The sequence below is a fragment of the Odocoileus virginianus genome, chromosome 9, assembly GCF_023699985.2.
Source record: "Odocoileus virginianus isolate 20LAN1187 ecotype Illinois chromosome 9, Ovbor_1.2, whole genome shotgun sequence".
Classification (NCBI taxonomy): Eukaryota; Metazoa; Chordata; class Mammalia; order Artiodactyla; family Cervidae; genus Odocoileus; species Odocoileus virginianus.
In genome coordinates, this window is record NC_069682.1 from 55,962,994 (window position 1) to 55,982,442 (window position 19,449).

The 19,449-nt window shown below is 50.5% G+C and overlaps 1 protein-coding gene across 5 annotated transcripts in view; it reads right to left on the reverse strand.

The window, feature by feature from the left end:
* Positions 1–19,183, reverse strand: part of FAM110A (family with sequence similarity 110 member A) — a 96,697-nt gene extending 77,514 nt beyond the window's left edge. The window contains exons 1-2 of one of the 5 annotated variants that reach the window (XM_020900878.2): positions 19,094–19,183; positions 7,659–9,175 (exon numbers count right to left, since the gene is read on the reverse strand). In XM_020900878.2, coding sequence (XP_020756537.1) covers positions 8,192–9,079 — 888 coding nt within the window. In that variant the 5' untranslated portion in view covers positions 9,080–9,175; positions 19,094–19,183 and the 3' untranslated portion in view covers positions 7,659–8,191. Of the gene's footprint in view, positions 1–7,658; positions 9,176–12,458; positions 12,509–19,093 lie in introns of those variants that run through there. The other 4 variants (XM_070472496.1, XM_020900879.2, XR_011489587.1 and 1 more) reach the window with 4 other exon arrangements.
* Positions 19,184–19,449: the final 266 nt, after the last annotated feature.

Sequence of the window (19,449 nt, forward strand, 5' to 3'; positions counted from 1 at the left end):
TCTTTCTGCATAGATAATACAGTCACAAGATTCAACATTCAAACGGTACAAAGAGGAGGAAGTGAGTTTCCCCCTCACCGCTGGCTCCAGCCAGCCGGTATCCACAGGCCACCAGGGTGTCAGGTTCCCTGTGGAGCTCTCCAGGGAGACTGAAGGCCGGTACAAGAGGGTTTGGGAGCATGGTCTCACACCTTGCTCGACTCACAGAACCAGGTGCCCTGCCAGTCCACACCAGTGTCTGCAGGCCATTTTTCCAGTGCCAAGTGTACTGCTGGTGGAAGGTTAAACTAAGCTGAGTTAACCACTTCTCATTAATGGACATTTTCAATTGTTTGCTATTACAAACCATGGCATGATAAATACCTATAGCTTTTGTACGGGGTGTTTTTACATTTAAGTAATACTTTTATGTTTAAGGTATTTTTACAGTAAGCCCACCTGATGCAACTCATTGAAAACCTGATGCTGGGAAGGATTGAAGGCAGGAGGAGAAGGGGACAGCAAAGGATGAGATAGTTGGATCCATCAGCAACTCAATGGACATGAATTTGAGCAAACTCCAGGAGATGGCAAAGGACAGGAAAGCCTGGGGTGCTGCAGTCCATGGGGTTGTAAGGAGTCAGACAGTACTAAGAACTGAACAACAACAACAACATTAAGCTCACATTTAAACAGCAAGAGAATAACATACTAAACATTTTTGAGGTCTCATTTTTCATGAGAACCCAGACGCTTTGGGCCTGCCGAACTCCCTTTCTCAGGGAGGAGGCAAGGCTGGGCTAGACCTGTGTCTCACCAGTAACTGCACTAGGTCCTGGCTATGTAAGCTCCAATGAGACAGCTGTCCTCTCTGAGGCTTTATGTTCCCCCTGGTAATGCAGCTACCCTGCAGAGTGAAATTAGACACAGACCAAGGAAGAGGTTTGCAAGCTGCAGAGGCTGCAGGCATGTAGGGGATTAAGGGATTTACCTTGCCAATGGACACTCATAAAGGAGAGGGGAGTAGGGAGGGAAGTGGGGGGCATCCAACCAGCCCAGTTTGCCCTTAAGAACCTCCCAGGGCTGCCTGACCCAGCTGTCAGGAGGCCTGATTCCAGCCCAACGCCAGGCTGGCAGGCTCCAGACAGAGCCCCCCTGGCTCCAGCTGAATGCCACAGTGACAGTAGGGGGCCAACCCTGGGGGCTGGGCTAGGCTATTTTCATCCCCAGGAAGGCCAGGGAGAGGGCCCCAGCTCCCTTCCTCCCCAACAGGCCCTAACCCTCCAGAGCCTGGAGTCTTCCTTTTCAAACCCAGAACCAACCTAGAGGCCACAAATACCTCACAGCACAGCTAGAGAAACCAGGAACCAAAAGGTGAACGGTTTGTCTAGCTCACCCAGCTGGAGGCTTAAAGCCAGACCTCCTAGTATTCAAGAGTCGGTTCTTTCCAGCTTGCTATTCACTCACTCGTTTTCACTCATTCCTTCATCCAACAAATGGTTATGCGATACCGCCTGTTCCCCAGGGGATGTGGACTGGGCCTAGACAAAGCAAACCCCCCTGCCCCATGGAACTGCATTCTAGTGAGAGACACACACAAGAAACATAATGTGGCCTTTGTTTACTGTAAGTGGTGATGGGAGGTGGGCGGCAGGAGTATTTTTCTAGCAAGAAAAATAAACCAGGGTAGAGAACTAATGGTTATTGGAGGCTGATGGTTTAGCAGGGAAGACAGTGAGTGGGTGGGTCAGAGAAGGCCTCTCTGAGAAGGTGCCATGTAGGCACAGACCTGAATGAAGAGAGGGAGTGAGTCATGTGACTATCTGGGGTAGGATAGATACTGGCAGTGGAAATAGTAAGTACAAAGGCCCTGAGGTAGAAATGTGTCTAGTGTGTTTCTGGAATATCAAGGAAGCAGCAGGCTGTGTCAGAGTAGGTAAGGGGGAGGAGGAGGAGAAACAGGGATCCTGGTCATGAGGGCTTGTAGAATACTGTTAGACCTTTGGTGTTTTTTGTTGTCGTTGTTGTTGTTTTTCTTTTTCAGGATGCCTGGCAAGATAGACCTTCACATTGTTCAAAGGCTCTGATAGCCTCAAACAGTCAGGCCCTTATGTTTCAGGTTCAGCCTCACCAACCCTCTTTATTCCAAAAATCTACTCCTCCCACCACAGGACCTTTGCACAGTCTGGTCCTTCAGTCTGGAATCCTTTTCCACTCCTAGGCCCACCTCTCCTGCTTAACTTCTACTTATCCTTCACATCATAACTCAGATATCTCAGGCTTCCCAGACCTCCTTGGTCAGGTCAAGAACCTCTCCTTCCTTTAGGATCTAATCTTAGATATCATAAAATTACTGAGATGATCAAATAGTATCTAGACTAAGTCTCCCAAGGGAGGTATTTGGTTCATTTTGTTTGCTACAATCTCTCCAGGGTGTGCCTAGGACTTGGTATGCAGTAGACTCAAATAAATATATATTGTATGAATGAAACATGAATGGAACAAGCACTTAAAAAGACCATAGCATGTCATTCAGTTTTATCCAATTTACAGAGCTCAGAGAGGTGAGGCAACTTGACTAAGATCAGACAACAGGTGGTAGCACCAAAAAATCCAAGTTTTTCTGATTTCAAAGCTGGGAAATTTCCCCCAATACTTCACCTACCACACACACACATGTGTGTGTATGTACGTTAGTTGCTCAGTCATATCCGACCCTTTGCAACCCCATGGACTGTAGCCTGCTGGGCTCCTCTGTCCATGGACTTCTCCCGGAAAGAATACTGGAGTGGGTTGCCCTTCCCTTCTTCAGGGGGTCTTCCCAACCCAATGATCGAACCCAGGTCTCCTGCATTACAGGCAGATTCTTTACTGTCTGAGCCACCAGGAAGCTCATCCAGCACACATAGGCTGTGATAAACTGAAAACTGACTGCAAAAATTCCTCCATGCCTGTACTCATACCCTTTGCAATATGACTAAGAGATGGAGTCTATTTCTCTACCACTTAAATCTGACTTGACTGCGTCAATTTGGTCAATGCAACATTAGTAATCACGACCCAATAAGAGGCTTTAAAGAACACTTATGCAATGGAGCTGAACACAAAACCTTAAGATCACCATGTGAATGAGCCCACGCTAGCCTCATGGAGGTGAACTGAAGCACCCTAGTAAACAGCTTGCCAACTGCCAGATATGTGAGCAAGGCCCTCCAAGACCACCCAGCTCCAGCTGACTGCAGCTATGTGAGTGAGCCTAAGTAAGATCAGAACTGCCCAGCTGAGCCCAAACCAGATTTCCAATTCACAGAATCATGAACTAATAATTTGTTGTTTAGGGTCTAGGATGCCCTGTTATGCAGGAAGGGCTTACTGATACATACACCTAGTGAACACACACTGTCAATGTCTATACACACAAGTACATGCACATAAATGCACACAGATGAACTTTCATATCAAGTCTGCTGGCACCCACATAAGCATTCACATGCCCCTACAGGTCACACACACACACACACACACACACACACACAGAGCCATCACCTAACCCCACACACAATCTCCTGGCTGCCAATGTAATGTAATGCATAGTGTAAATGCCAATCTGGGAACAGATGGGTTGACACTGCCCAAGCTCTATGTTGCTGGCACTGCCCAGTTGAGTTCCAAGGTGAATAGAAATGGACTTTGGTTGAATGGATAAATGAATAAAGCCAAGGGCACAGGACAAGCCAGAGGCTGGCAGCAGTGAGCAGACATGCTGTAGGGGTTCCTGTGGATAAATGCAGAGGCCTTTTATTCCTCTTAGAAACCCACGTGAGCAGGGACAGAGAGTGGATGCTCACAAGTGCTTATCTTACAAATTGTATTTGTACTTAAAATTGCATTTTAAAAAAATTGGTTCCATTGTTGTTTTTAAAGGGGTGTGAGGATTGTTACAAGGCTCTTGAAGGGTTTCAGGAAGAAAATTGGAACCAATAAATTATTCTCTATGTGTAACTATGGGGAAATTGAAGATGTCCGAGAATCAAATATGAGTAAGGAGGAAACTAAGTGAATGGAAAACAAAGCAGGTAATAACTCCAGGAAGACCAGAGTTTCACAAAAAAAGGAAATCTAACTGTAATATGCAACTTGGCAAGGAAATATTTATACGGTCACAATATAACAATATTAATTAATCATTTAATGAAAAATTGTGATAAATTTTGATTTTGAAAGAAAAGTGGGTGAGAAAAGTTGTCTTCCTTGATAATAATAACTACAAAAAGAAACAGTTTTGACCACTTACTGGGTGATGTGCCTTATTCTAGGCACTTCACATGCTGAATCCTCATAACAGTCCAATATCTTCAATATTCTTATTACTCATTTTACAAATGAGGAAACTAAGGCACAAGGTAGCTAAGTCTTAAGGTAGCTAAGTCGAAGTTAAGAGGACTTGCTAAATTATCTGGCCAGTAAAGGAAAGAGCTAGAATTCAAACACAGACAGGTTGCAGAAGCCACACTCTGGGAACATCAAACCTGAAAGTCAACATTTGCCTAAAATTAATCAAGAAAATGGCAGGAAAAGAGTGCTACTTAGAAATATGGAGGAAAATGTCAGAAGAAATAATTTTAAAAGTTGAATGTGTTTACTTTGGGGAGCAGGGCTGGGAGTGGGAAGGGAAGGGCAAGGGAATGTTGTTTTCAGTAATATTTAATTTATATAGATACATAGATACATCCATGAGGTAGGGACAAGAACTGACTGGGAAGGAATGTGAGGGAATTGTTCATGGCTCTGTGTTCTGACTGGGGTTTGGGGTACATTATGTACTTGTCTAAATTCGGCAAATGGTACTTTTAAGATCTATGCATTTCACTGTATATAAATTTTACTTCCCACTCCCAAGAATTAACCATAAACAGATATTTAATATGAAACTCTAGCTGATGATATACATGTTGAAGTGTCTTTGAGGAGAAGGGTACTGACGCTTCAGTTTACTTTGAAAAGTTTAAAAAAAAAACCAATTGTCTTACTGGATGGATAGAAGAATGGATAGATGTCTGAAAGAGCAAATATAGCAAAATATTAACAACTATGCATCTAGTAGGTGATATATGTATTCACTGAATAATTCTATCAACTTTTAAGTTTGAACATTTCAATAAAATTTGGGGGGAAATATATAAATGTATCATCTGAAAAATAATATTAAATTTTTTAAAAACCTGGATGGGGCTTCTGTCTTGGGCCAGGATGAATCTGCAGACTCCCCTGGACACCAGGTGTCAGGCAGGATTGGGGGGTCTCCTTCCCCTGAACCCCTTCAGCAACTCATTAGCAAAGGCAGGACCATTTCATCAGGGCAGGGACAATACCCTCTCACTATATCCCTTCCTCTGTCAAGATAAACTGAGGTCCTGCAGGTGGGGACGGGTACTTTCCCAGAGGGCCCATCACACCTTCATGACAGAAGTGAGCAGCCAGGTTGCCAGTCTCCCAAGCCCAAGTGTGTATAATTAGCGGGTGAGAAATAGATCAGGGAGCAAATCTCATCTTTGCCTAATTAGGGGCTAGGCAGCTGGGGCCAGTCTGGCCTGGGGAAGCTGCTATGGAGGCCAGGCAGCCCCAGGGGACAAGGCAGCAGCTGCAGGCCCTCACAGGGGCTGAAACACAGCGGCTGCCAATCACTGCCCCTCACACTCCAACTGGAGGCGAAACAATAGAGGGCCTGTTTCTGTGGATCCCCAAGGCTTGGTAGGCTGGGGGTAAGGGGATGGAAGAAGCCGCTAGCCTCTCCCTCCACAGAATCCTGGCCAAGGGGAGCCCCTGTCAGAGAAGTCAAGGCTCAACCTGGCTCACCTTCCTCATTTCCAAGAATCCCTCCCTGCTCTCTTGCATCAGACCCTCCCAATGCCCCTCTCGGTTCCCCCCCATCGCAGCTCCTAGGAACAGCTTTGGTCTTAGGGGAGAAGTCCCTGAATGCATCTGTTCCACATTATATGACTAGTTTCTGCTTAGTGGCTCCTTCCCTCCCCTGAGACCTGGCGGGGCCCATGGCTGTCTTGCCAACTGCTGGACATCCAGTAGGTATTCAAGAGTGACTAGGAGGAAAGGCTGCCAGGATGGGGAAAAGAGGTGAGGCATGTGTCAGAAGAATCGAGGAGCCAGAGGGCCAGTGACTGGGATGCCTAGGAGGCTAGCGTGTGCCCCCAGGTTGGAGTGCAGACCCACTCTGTGACAGCCCATAAGCCGCTACCCCTCCCTGCTCTAAGACAAGAGGTGATCTTCTCGGGTGACCCTCAAAAAGTCACCTTGAGAATTCAGTGACAGGTTTAATATGAATGGTCTGAGTCCAGCACTCCAGGAACAAGGGGTCGTCCAGATCTTCACCAGCAGTCCTGTGACCCAAACCTTGATTTCTTTGCATGTAAAATACAACCAATGCTCCCTCCTTGTGTTTCTAGAGAACTGATAGCTCACGGCAAGGGGACAACCATTAGCACAGAATTCAGGCTGAGTTGCCTTTGAGGTAAAGGTTTTGACACCTCAAAAGACACCACCTCTGCAGAGCTGACACAGATTATCCCCCCAACCCCATCACTCCTTTAACATGGGGACAAGGGGGCCCGGGTCCTGCACTGCCAAACCTGCTGGGAGCCTACAGCAGGTCATCCCAGGCCTGTGCCTCAGTCTCCCGATCTGTATCATGAGGGGTGAACTCCATCCTCATAAATTTGAACACCATCCTCTTCTACAACCTGATTTCCCCTTATTTCCCCAAATGGCTCAAGCCCAGTCAAGTCCCCTAGGGACTGGTGGTGGACTGTCAGACAGACAGCTGGGCTGACCTGGATGTTTGTCAACAGCCCAACGGAAATCTCCTCTTTATGCTTAAAATAAAACCTACATCAAACCTGCCACCAAGGGCCCCCATTAGAGCTTCCTGTTTCTGAGTGCTACAGCCCAGGCAGCCTGCAGGAGAGGAAGAGCCACCCAGCCCTGCCCCCCTCCCTCGGGAAAGCAGGGACGCAGAGCCCATCCAGGTTCTCATCCTTTATGTGCCTGGCCCTAGTTGCTTCATCAGCCAAGGGTGGGTTCTCCTCGCAGGTAACTAACCTGGAGGGAGACAGGAAGAAGCCGAGATCTCAAAGCCCAGTGCCAGCCACCTCCTTCCCTTTCCCCAAGCCCAAATAAAACCATGCTGCCAACTCATCCACCAAGGCCCAAAGAGGGAGACTGGCCTGACCAGGGTCACTCAGAGTTAGGGGCAAGGCCACTCATTTTTTTCTATCCATCTCAAGTCCTGCTTCCTCTGAGAATTCCACTTCCAATCTATGGACTGTGTGACCTCAAGTTCAGGGCTTGCCCTCTCTGAGCTTCCTGCCCCCTTGGGAACTGGGCTGGGATGGGAAAGGGCACATCACTTAAGGTTGGGGAGGGTCCATATACCTGTCAGCCTTTCCCTGCAGGTCCTCTATCCCAAATTCCATGAAGAAGGCCCATCAGCAAGCCTCCCAGAGCGGTCTTGAGGACGCCCTGTGAGGCTAGTCTCAGGCCAGGCCAGACACTGAACTCATGTTCCCCCAGATCCTGGGGTGGACAATCACTGACTTTTGAAGGCACCATCCCAAGACTTCCCACCCTTTCCCCTTGTGAACACAGAAGAATCTGACGACCCAGCCTTTGAAAAACAAGCATTTGTGTTTATTAACTAAAAGGAGGGAAGTCAGAGCAGTGCACACTCCTACCAGTCCCTTCTGTAGTCCACCCACCTAGGCCCAGGCTGCCAAGGCCACTCTTCCCTGCCCCACCCCAGAGTGAGTTCCCAGGTAACCAAGGCCCACGGGCTAAAGAAGAGGAAGTCAGTAAAGGACAGAGGCCAAGGAAGGAAGAAAGAAACAGAGCTGCTGGGTAGACAGTTCTGGTGAGATCCCCTGGCCCCCCACTCTCAGTGGGGAGGGTTAAGTGCCCCAAATCCAAACCCACAAGCAGGGGACATTCATGTCAAAACCCTACATGTGACGGCCAGGCAGTGGTCCAAGGTCAAGAGCCAACTCTCTCCAGGTCAGTCCTTGCCAGATGGGTGCTCTGAGCCTTTGCCTCCACAGCAAGTTCACACAAGGCAGCGGCCTTGGGTCTGCTCCAAGCCAGGGAATGAAAATAGGAGAGGTCAAGAGGCCAACAGCCTCTCTAAGATCCCGACTCCAGTGGACACCTAGCCTTCAGCTGCTGGAGTCTCCCGCGCCTGCCGCAACCCATACAGCCATTTGATTACTCGGGCGTTGCGCTCTATCACTGACACGCCATAGGGGACACGCTCCCGAGCCCGCTCCTCGATGGTGACTGAGCTGCGGCGAGAGCAGCCCCCCTCGGAGCTGGCTGGCCCAGCACTGGGCCCCGCCAGCGACACGATGTCTGAGCTGGCCCGTGCTAGGTGGGCCACACCCAATCCCCGCGCCTCCTCTGGGTCCAGGCCACAGAAGTTAAAGAATCGCTCCAGGTCAGCTGCTGCCCGTGAGAAGCGCTCACTCAGGTCCGACTTGGAGCGTTGCAAACCTGGGGGCCGGACTGGGCTAGAGGCGGCGGCAGGGCCTGGCGATGGGCAGGGCTGGACAGGTGACGCCGGCAGGGGCAGGACATCCACTCGTCGGACCGCAGCAATACTCGGCGGTGGGCGTGGGGGCGTGGCCGGGGGAGTCTGCCTGGCCCCCTCAGCCCGTCCGGGGGTACGGCTGGCCTCGGCAGGGGACACAGGACTATCACACAAGTTGATGAGGCTGCTAAGGATGTCCAAGTCCAGCTGGGGCCGGCGGCCAGGGCCAGGCAGGGCTCGGCGGCTAGGTGTGAGCACGGTGCGGCGAGTTCCGGGGCTGAAGAGGGGCTGTTTGCACAGCAGGGGCTGCACAGGCTCCTGACGAGTGTTGGCGACATGCAGGCTCTTGACGTACTTGGCCTTGTCGGCCTCCAGGCGTTCGACAGCACTAGGTTTCCGGGCTCCACCGTCCGCTGGACGCCGTAGCAGGTAGCCAGGAACCTTGGTCCGTAGGCGGATAGGTAGAGCAGGGGTGTCCCGGGCTCCCGGAGTCAGCGTGTCCACAGGCATGGCTGTTACATTCCCCGAGGGCTTCTGTCTGAGAAGACTGGAGAAATGAGAAGACAGAGATCCAAGCAGAAAGCTGGCAGCTGGACTCCACAACGGCTGCAGGATGGAAAGAAAGCAGCAGAGCCCACTCAGACAAAGGCTCAGCAAAGACCAAGAGACCGAAGACGCCTTCCCTATTAAAAGGTAAAAGCCACGCCTCTGATTCACAGGGAGCCAATCAGCAGGCAGAAGGCCGGGTCCTGTGGCCCCACCCACTCCCCCCTCCTTCGAGGAGGGCCCTGCCCAGCTGAAGCAGAAAGAGGTATGGAAGAAGACAGACACTGGCTGCCTGGGCAGAAAGGATGGGGATGGCATATTTTAAAGGAAGCAAAGTAGGCTCCAGGCTGACTGCTGGACATCAGCCAGCTCAACCTCAGTGGGTCCTCTTCTCAACTCCATTTTGCACTTGGGGAAACTGAAGCCCAGGGAGGCAAGCTTGAGGAAGCTAATTCAACAAGTTGGTGGCTGTCCCTTGCCTCCCTTGTCCCCCTGCTGTGCAGGGGTCTTGGGGTTGAGTGGCCAAGAGAAAGGGCTCCAACCCCACACCCCACCTGGAATGCCCACAGGAAGCCTGGAGCCACCTCCACCCCACACTCACCTAGGCAGGAAGCTGCCCTGTGCCATCCACCCGCCTGGACATGCCAGGCCCCAGGCATGGCAGCAGAGCTTGTGGAGGAGGAGCACAGAAAGTCCCTACCCCACCCCTGCCCCAGTGGAGTCCAGACACCCATTAGCTTCCAGTATGAAATTCCAATGCCAGGCCCACGGTGACCCATGGATGCCTGTCAGGTGGAAACATCAGCCCTGAGCTATGCGGCCCCAGGAGAAGCTGGAAATGCCCAAGATCACAGCCCTGCTCAGGAGTATCCAGCCGACTCTGCATCTGCCAACAGCAGTAGTACAGACTCACTTAGGCAGGAGGGCCTACATCTGGAGGCACAAGTCTCCACATGACCACCTAAGCATCAGGGCTAGTACCCTGGCCGTCAGGCCACCCCTGTCCCTTTTTCCAAGGAAGAAGGACTAGAGTCCCAAAGCACTCCCAGAAGCCCCCTGGAGATGGGCTGGAAGAAAACCCATAGACCAAGTCCTGAACCTTTTCCTGTGTAAAATGGGGGAAAGGGACTCCATCAAGATGATCCTCAAGAGGACCTTCAGGCCATCTAAACCAGTATTGTCTATTTCAATAGCCACTAGCCACATATGGCTACTCAGCCTTAACTTTAAATTTACAGTAAATATACTTCAGTTCCTGATCACATTGGCCATATTTTAAGTGCTCAATAGTCATATGTGGCCAGTGGTCACTCTACTAGACAGCCCGGATTGGAACATTTCCATCTGCAGCAGAAAGCTATACTGGACAGCCCCACCTCGACATCCAGAATGCCATGAGAGAAGAGTCTGGACTGGGGAGGGGAGAGAGGGATCAGTCTTCTAGACATCTGACATCATCCTCTCCTGTAATCTCAAAACAAGTCTGTGATACAGGTCTCTGTCATCCCATTTTCACAGATAGAGAAACTGAGACTCAAAGAAGTTGCCAACCTAGGTTCCAGAGCCAGTAAATAAGAAACAAAGTCATATGAAGCCTAATTCACTCATCTAAAAAAAGAGTAGCTTTACTCATTATTATTCACATTCTCCTAAAACAACTGGGGGGTGGGGGTGGCAAGGGAGGGTCTGTTTTGTTCCCCTATCTCAGTTTCAAGATATTACTCTTTACACATAACCAACAGTCAATGGGATTTTACTAAGATGAAATACCTGTGAGGCCCAAATATAAGTAGGGAGACCAGGAATAAACTAGAGAGGGGGCACACCCACCCTACTGCAAGCATATGGTTTAAGATGGTAGGTATAGAATGTCCTAGGAAGTTGGGAAACCAGAGTGCATGGAAACTCTAGATTGTTAGTCTATTTGATAATAATAATATTAAAAACTGCACGGACAGGGCAAGCAAAATGCCTGCAAACATATCTGAGCCTCTCCCCTCCCACCCCAGTTTGAGACCTCTGCAACCAAGCCAAGTTGACAACAGAAACTTGGGGGGTGTTGGCCCAGAGCCAGAGCTGCTCCAGAGGTAGAAGGGATGAAGCAGGTGGGAGAAGAAGGCTGCCCCACTCAGAATCAACCCCCAAGGAGACCTCAGGAGGGAAGGGTCACAAGAAAGGTAGCCATGCCAAGCCCTGTCAAGGTAGGTAGGCTCTGCCCCACCCCCCCCAGCCGCCACCTCCCAAACCAGTCCAACCCGTTGGTGGCATGAGTTTCCTCAGGGGCACCATCGGGGAAACAGAGGGAGGAAGGAGGTCAGATGGGCAGGGCTAGGGCATAAGTTCTGCGACCCCCACCGCCAACCAGCTCGGGCTTCCACCGCCTCCAGTGGACCAGGTGCCCCAGGGGCTCTTCTGGCCAGATCAGGGCAGATTCTAGGAGCCAAGCTTGGCTATGGGGCCGCTGGCCAGCTCGCCCAGAACTCGCCCACTCGCCCGCTGTGTGCCTTTCGCAAGCAGCTGCACCTCTTCCAGACTTGGGGTTTCCTTATCCGTGAAATGCTGTTAAAAATAGACCTTCCTCATCCTCCAGGTCACCGTGAGGATGGAGAGAGAAAAAACAAGTCGAGCACTTTCATTCACTGCGTGAACTGGGCTCCTTGTTTTATTACAAATTGGACCCAACTCCTTAGACCGCTCCTCTCGCAGGGGTCTCTAAGCCTTCTCCAGAAGGGTCTATCTGAGCCTAAGCAGCGGACAAAGGAGGTTAATCAGTGAACAAGACTCATTCCACAGGCGGGTGAAACCCAAAGTGCTGCGGCTCCTGCGAGTTGAAGCCAGGGTCCCGGTCCCCAGGTGGGGCTCGTGCCCTCTCTGAGACCTCCTCTCGTCACCCAACGCCCAACCCACGGATCTCAAACACCCACAAACGACCCCAAATACGCCGGCCCCAGGCCCTTCTCCTCGGCATCCTCGGGCACGTAGCCTCACCACGCTCCCTCCCCAGCGGCTTCCCGGGCATTAGCCTCAGGAGGACGCGGTGGGGGACCGCGGGGGAGCCAGGATCCCCGGTCTAGCTTCTGCCCTTGCCCTTCCTAGCCATGAGCAATCTTGGGGACTCCTAGCGGCGGAGGAGGCCCAGAGCCCGGCGGCACGCTGTGTGACTCTACTCTGCTAGCCGCCCCTCTCCGAGTTCTTAAATGAGGGAGCAGACGGCACGATTCCTGCAGCCTCGTCCGGGCCTGAAGGTGAGTTTCGGCCCGGTCCCCGCCTACCAGAGGAGGAGGGAAAGGTGCCCGGGCAGCCCCGACCCCGGCCGGGAGCCCAGGCTCCGGCCCGCACATACCTGACTGCGTCCTGACCGGCGCTCTGCGCTCTCCAGCCCGGCCCACCTGGGCTCAGGTAACACAACGTTTGCGCAACTTCCGGCGGCCGGCCCCGAGCAAGTGAACCCGCCGGCCCAGGAGTTACTGGGAGAAGGAAAGCCAGGCCGGAACTGAGCCCGGGCTTGCTGTACGCCAACTCGGCGCCGGGACCAGGTCTCAGGCGCCCTGCCTACCCCAGGAAGCCCTTCCGCGAGCGGGGCCCGCCCATCCCCAGCTGCCCTGGCCCACACGTGGGGCCCAGTAGGGCAAGGGCACCCATCTTGCAGATGGAAAAACTGAGTCCCCCTTGTCACTGCCACAACGACCACCAGTTAATATATTAACTTTTCCTGGTGTTAATTAACCCATTTTAATCTTCCCAATCCTACAATAATAATAATAATAATCTTCCCAATAACCTACAATCCCTATGGAGGGAACTCTATTATTATCCCCATTTGACTAATGGAAAACTGAGGCTGGGACAGGCTGAGTCAGTTGCCAAAATCACCCTGCAGAGTCCAACTTGGGCTCTTTCCTCAGACCAAACCTTAATTAACACCACCCGCCTTTCTGGCTGTGTGTCCCTGAGTAGGTTGCTGAACCTCTCTGGTCTTCCATTCTGTCTAAAGGAGAGTCCCAGCTTCCAGGCCAGGTCAGTGTGAGTTCTTAGAGCTTGAGAGTGCCTACTGAAGCTTTGAGCAAGCTGTAAACATTAGTAATTGACAGCAATAATAGCAATAATAATAACTAGAATTTCAGATTGCCAGACACGGTCCTTGTTTAAATCTCTATACTACCCTGAGAGGGAGGAGCTATTTGATCCCCATTTTACAGATGAAGAGACAGTAGTAGCCCTGCCAGAAGGAACCCCTGGGAGGGAGGTGACCGTCTCTTCTGCCACCAAGCTCTATTACATCACTTAAGGTGGCACATTCGAGACGCCAGTTTTCACTGGGATCCTGAGGCCCAAAGAAGGAAGTGCGCACTGGCCTCAGACATGAGCCCCAAGAAGTGAAAGAGGATCCAGTTCCATGTCTGTCCCTGGTGGGGGCTGCACCAGCATTGGGGTGGGGGGCACGAGGGGACAGGAACTGATTCAAGGGACAAGTCTCTTCCACCTGGGAGTTAATCAGCTCTGAGACCTCTTCCAGCCCCTGGGCCCTGATTTTAGGAGGATAAGGGAAGTGACAAGACCATCACTGTCCACAGCAGACTGCTGGGTGCCTGCCTAACCCTCTACTAAGGCAACAGTGGGGAAGGAAGCCGTGCTCAGTTAGGCTCTAACAGTAGTAAAAGCAAGGCAATGATGACAAGTTTTATAACACAGGTTAAGAACTTCTCCAAGTGCTTTCTTGGTACCTTTCTTGGCATTTGTTCTAAGCTCTTTCTAGGTATTAACTCATTTATTAATCCTCACACGTACACTGTAAGGTAGGTACTACTATTATGACCACTTTACAGTTGAGAAAACCAAGGCGTGGAGAGTGAGGTCACATGTCTGAGATCACATGGCTAGTAAATGGCAGAGCCAGAACCTGAACCCAGGTCTGGGCCTGGGGGGCAGGGGTGTGGAGGAGACAGTCCCCAGTCTCCTGCTAGTTTTAGGCCACTCACCAGGGGACTCCTAGGGAATCTCTAGCCTCCCTCTCTGGGCCCCAGAGAGAGAAGTCAACTTGGCTATGGTTCTGGACCTGTTTCCTCAGCTATGAGGGCAGAAATGGCAATGTTTCCCCAACAGAAATCAGATGTCATCACAGCTCTGCTTAAATCACCCCAGCCCCAGCCCCTGAGACTCCCTATTGCCTGAGAACAAAATCCAAACTCTCTACTTGGCCCTCCTCTCAGTCCTCCTCCTCTCCCACCTCCTCTCCAGCCTTCCCTGATCCAGCCTCTGAGTCCTCCCTGCTGTTCCTGAGCACATCAAGGTTTCTCCTGCCTCAGGGCCTTTGTACCATCCTTACTCTGCCTGGAACCTTCCATTTTCAATTTCTCAGAGAGGTTTCCCTGACTGGGGCTCCTGCCAACACTCTTACCCAGTTAGTTCCCTTCCAAGCAGTCATCACACCCTGTCATTTTAGATATTCACTACCACCTGAAAGTCCCTTGAATAGGATGGAGATCAAACCAGTCAATCTTAAGGGAAATCAACCCTGAATACTCATTGGAAGGACTGATGCTGAAGTTGAAGCTCCAGTATTTTGGTCATCTGATGCAAACAGCCAACTCACTGGAAAAGTCTCTGATGCTGGGAAAGACTGAAGGCAGAAGAAGAAGAAGGTGTCAGAGGATGAGATGGTTGGATAGCATCATCAGTGCAATGGACATGAACTTGGGCAAACTTTGGGAGATGGTGAGGGACAGAGAGAACTGGCGTGCTGCAGTCCATGGGGTTGCAAAGAGTCAGACACAACTGGGCAACTGAACGTCAACAACCACCTGTTTCCTATCTCTCCCGTGGGCTAAGAACTCCATCCTCCAGGGACAAAGCACAAAAGGGGATGACACAGACCAAGTGGCCAGGCCACCTGAAAAACCAAGCCTCAGCACCAAGCCTCCTCCCAACCCCCTACTCTGCCCAGGCCTTCCTCCACCAGTCCCACTCCTGCTCCAGCCTCCAGGAGCCCCTGCTCAAGCTGGGATCCAGACATTTCTAGCTGAATTCTGTTTTCCCTCCTAAGATGCCACATTCAAGTCTCTGCACACAACGGGTCCACTGCTAGCAGTGCCTTTTTCCACTCCCTCTCCCTGGCCGCCCCTGTAGCCTGGATTCTAGGACTGGCCTGAGTGAGTTCAAATCTCAGCTCCACCAGTGATTAGCTATGAAACTTGGGTAAGTTACCTGACTTCTCCATGCCTTGGTTTCCCCAACTTTAAAACAGGATCCCTAACAGTGCCTCCCTCCCAGCATGAGGCCCATGCTTGACAAATGCCACCAAAATGTGAGCTGTGATAACTCTTCAACCACATAGATGCTCCAGTGCCCAGATGCTCCTCTGTGAGGCCTTCATCAGCCCAGACAGAATGTTGACCACTTCTCTCAGAGGTTACAAATCTAAGAATGCAGTCACTTGAATAGCTATTTTTCCAAAGAAAGTACACAAGTGGCCAGTAAGCACAAGAAAAGATGCTCAGCATTGCTTATGATTAGGGAAATGCAAATCAAACCGGAATGAGATACCATACCACACCACACCCATAAGATAGCCATTATCAGACAAACAAAAACAGAAAATAATAAATGTGGATGGAGAATGAGGCAAAATTAGAAACCTTTTGCACTGCTGGGGACATAAAATGGTACAGCCACTATGGAAAGAGTATGGCAGTTAAGCAAACATTTTTAATAGACTTACTATGGAATCCAGCAAACTGACTTCAGGTATATGACCAAAAGAACTAAAGGCAGGGACTTGAACAGATACTTGTACATCAGTGTTTATAGCAGCATTATTCGCAATAGCCAAAAGGTGCAAACAACCCAAGTGTCCACTGACAAATACTCAAAATGCAGGGTACGGTATATACAGATAGTGGAATGTCATTTAGCCTTAAAAAGGAAGGAAATTCTGACACATGCTTTACAACATGGATGAATCTTGAAGTCATTATGCTAAGTGAAATAAGCCAGTCACAAAAGAACAAATACTGCCTGATTCCACTCATATGAGGTTCCTCAAGTAGTCGGATTCATAGAGGCAGAAAGAAGAACGGTGACCGCCAGGGGCAGGAGAAAGAAGAGAAAGAGGAGTTACTATTCACTGGGTGTGGAGTTCGCATTAGCAATGGTTGCACAACACTGTGAATGAACGTAATGCAACTAGACTGTATATTTAAAAATGATTAAAAAGGTAAACTGCATTTTATTAATACACACATTAAAAAAAAAAAAGAATAATAAGGTTTAGAGTCTGAAGCCAGGCTCCTTGGATTCCAATTCCAGCTCTAGGTGCAAGTTATTAAACATCTCTTGTGCTTAGTTTCCCTTCATAAGGAGGAAATAACAGCAGTAACTACCTTACATCATAGAACTGACAGAACTGAAGGAGTTCATACTTGTAAAGTACTTAGCACACAGTAAGGGATCAAGAGGTGTCAGTGATTTCTGTTCTTTGCTGAGGGGGCAGGAGGTGTGGTTTCTGCTGTTTATCATTTTTATGACATTGTGCACTTCCACCTCACCCCTCCCTTCCACCTGCTTCTCCTTTTCTTTAGCAGAAGTTCAGCCCAGACTTGGGTGGAGACAGAGAGGCCCTCTCCTGCCCCAGAGGGATCCAGGAAGGCTCCAGGCAGCAGAGACTGCCAGCCAGTAGAACAGCCCAGCTCCATTTCAGCACAGTTGTCAGGGTCAGAGACACCCAGCTGGGCATCCTCCAGGCCCACGCCAGGCCCCACACTATTTCTGGAGTTTTCCCAGACGCTCATGCCCTGGCCTGCCTAGAGTCAGCCTTGCCCAGGGCAACCTTGCACAAACCTCAGGAAGGGAGAGGTAAACAGGCTGCAGAAAGGGTGTGGGTGCAGTTGCCTAAGGCAGCAGTCTCCTCTTTGGCCCACCAACCTCACACCTCCACCAACTCAGTCCTCTGGGCCTCAGGTCTGCACCCGAGCTTGCCAAATGAAGACAAAGGGACCTGCAGTGGAGACTGAGATACTGCATACAAAGCCTTAGGGAAGGGCCTGGCACACAGGATGAGGAAGGTGGAGTTGGGACGGACCCACAACCAAGCCCACTTCCTGTCCTGGACTGCCCTCTGCTTGGGCCGAGGCTCACCATCATGGCTTCTTTTCTCGGCCCAGAGATGTCAAGAACCTTGCCCAAAGTCACAAGAAAGTTAATGACAGATCATAGATAGGGCAGTGGTCTCATGATTAGATAAATAATCTATAATACATATATATGTATTTTCAGCCAGGTGATACATGTGCATGGCTTGAATAAGCTATAAAGGAAATTAAAAAAAGAAAAACACCTCCCTCCACTCCTATCCCCAGCCACCCAGTTCCCCTCCCTGCAAGAATCATTATGATCAGATAATTATATGTCCTTCCAGGGAGATTTCAAGCACATATAAGCAATGATGGACATATATTCTATTTTTTTTATACATAGCAACATGTTCTGTGCATTGTTTTCATCTTACTCTTTCACTGAATAATATATATTGTTCTAATAACATGTGTTATTAGCATGTTATTAATTATGTTATTAATAAACTTAATAATATATGTTGTACTACATAAAGAGCCCATCAGTCCCTACCGATGGCCACTGAGCGTGTGTCTATTCTCTATTAAAAACCACACTGTGGCCTCACTGCACCTAGATCATTCTGCCCAGAAGTGGGACAGCTAGGTCAGGGGGATGCATGTGTAATTGTGACAGAGATGGGGGACTGTGATCCTTGGACTTGATCTCCAACCAGCAGAACACACAACAAATGATCAGTAAATGTTAGCATTAGTCATTTTGATTCCTAGGGCTTTGGGCACCCCTCAGTTTCACACTGGAGGCGATTACCTCATTTACCTCACCCTAGCCCCTCCCTGCATTACATTCCAGTCCGGGAAGATAATAAACTCGCTAATAAGTGAAATTATAGGACACTGGATGGGGTAAATGCTACTGAGAAAAACAAAATAGACAAGGCAGAGCAGAATGAACGCTTGTTTTCTTTCTGAATTTCCAAAGCTCCTCTTCCTTTAAAGCCAGAGGAGGAGAGACGATAAATAATTCCCCTTGAAGAGATTCTAGACTCCCAGATGCTACAATTCTGAGTGTCTAGGATTCTAAGATGGAAGCCAGACAGATTGGGAACTAGCCCCAGAGTTCCCAAGTCTGACCATGTGGTTTTGAGCAAAGGGGCCTAAATTCTTAGAACCTCAATTTGCCCATCTACAAAAGGAAACCAATAGCAACCAGCAGGTGGGGAGGGGGTTCCCCAGGAAGCAAGGCCTGGTGTAGGTCAGATGTTCTACCAGGAGGGGTCCCAGGCCCAGGACCAACTCCAGAGTCTCTGGTGACTAGTATCTTTGGTTGAGGGCTGTGCCTACCCTTTTGCCCAGAGTAGATTCCCAAGAGTCCTACAGCAATTCCAGCTGCCCACCTGGCACCTAGCTCAGAAATGTCAGTCCTGCCTGAGCCACCTGCATCTTCTGAGAGAGAGAGCTCTGTAATTCAGAGCCCTGCAAGCAGAAGGATCTCAGGTGAGCCCTAAGTCTACCCCTGGCTTTCTGGAGAAATGAAGACAGATGGTGAGGAGAAGACCCCAGGCCGATGCTGGGGAGAGGCAGCCTGGAGGGGATGCAGCCAGGGCTCTCATGTTCCTGTTGATAAGAGGCTAAGAAAGCGACCACCAGTTACCCGTCCGGGTCTCTCAAGGCAAATCTAGATCTATTACACTAGAGACTGCGAGATGGAGCAGAAAGAAAGATCTGAGTCAGATTCTCTGCCAGACTTCGTCTTTCTGAGCCTCAGCGTTCTCATCTGTGAAATGGGGGTACCATCACCACTCCGCAGATAGGACTCGGAGAGAACACGCACCGCAGGGGTGAATACAGCCCCCCTTAGACCCGGATTCGCGCCCCTGACCACCCGTGCCCTCACAAGGAGCCTCACCTAGGCGAGTCCCGCTCCTCCAGTGCGGGTCTTGAGGAGGCTGACAGCTCGGACCCAGTCAAGCGGGGAATGGCCGCACCCAACACAGCTCGGGAGGCCCAAGCCCCACGTGAGGACCCGCGGAGGCTTCTTCCGAGCTGTGCTCCGCACCCGAGATAAGCCGGGGAACCTGACTGTACCAAGGAGCCAGCCAGAGCGAAGGTCTGGGGGCACGGAGGGGAAGCGAAAGTCCCGGGGCGCAGGGGGTAGGGGAAATGAGCGCGTCGCTTCACCCCCCTCCCCGACACCAGAATGGTTTGCCCCGGACATCCTGATTGGTTTCTCGCTTCCGTTCGAACTCCGCGCCGCCCGCGTTG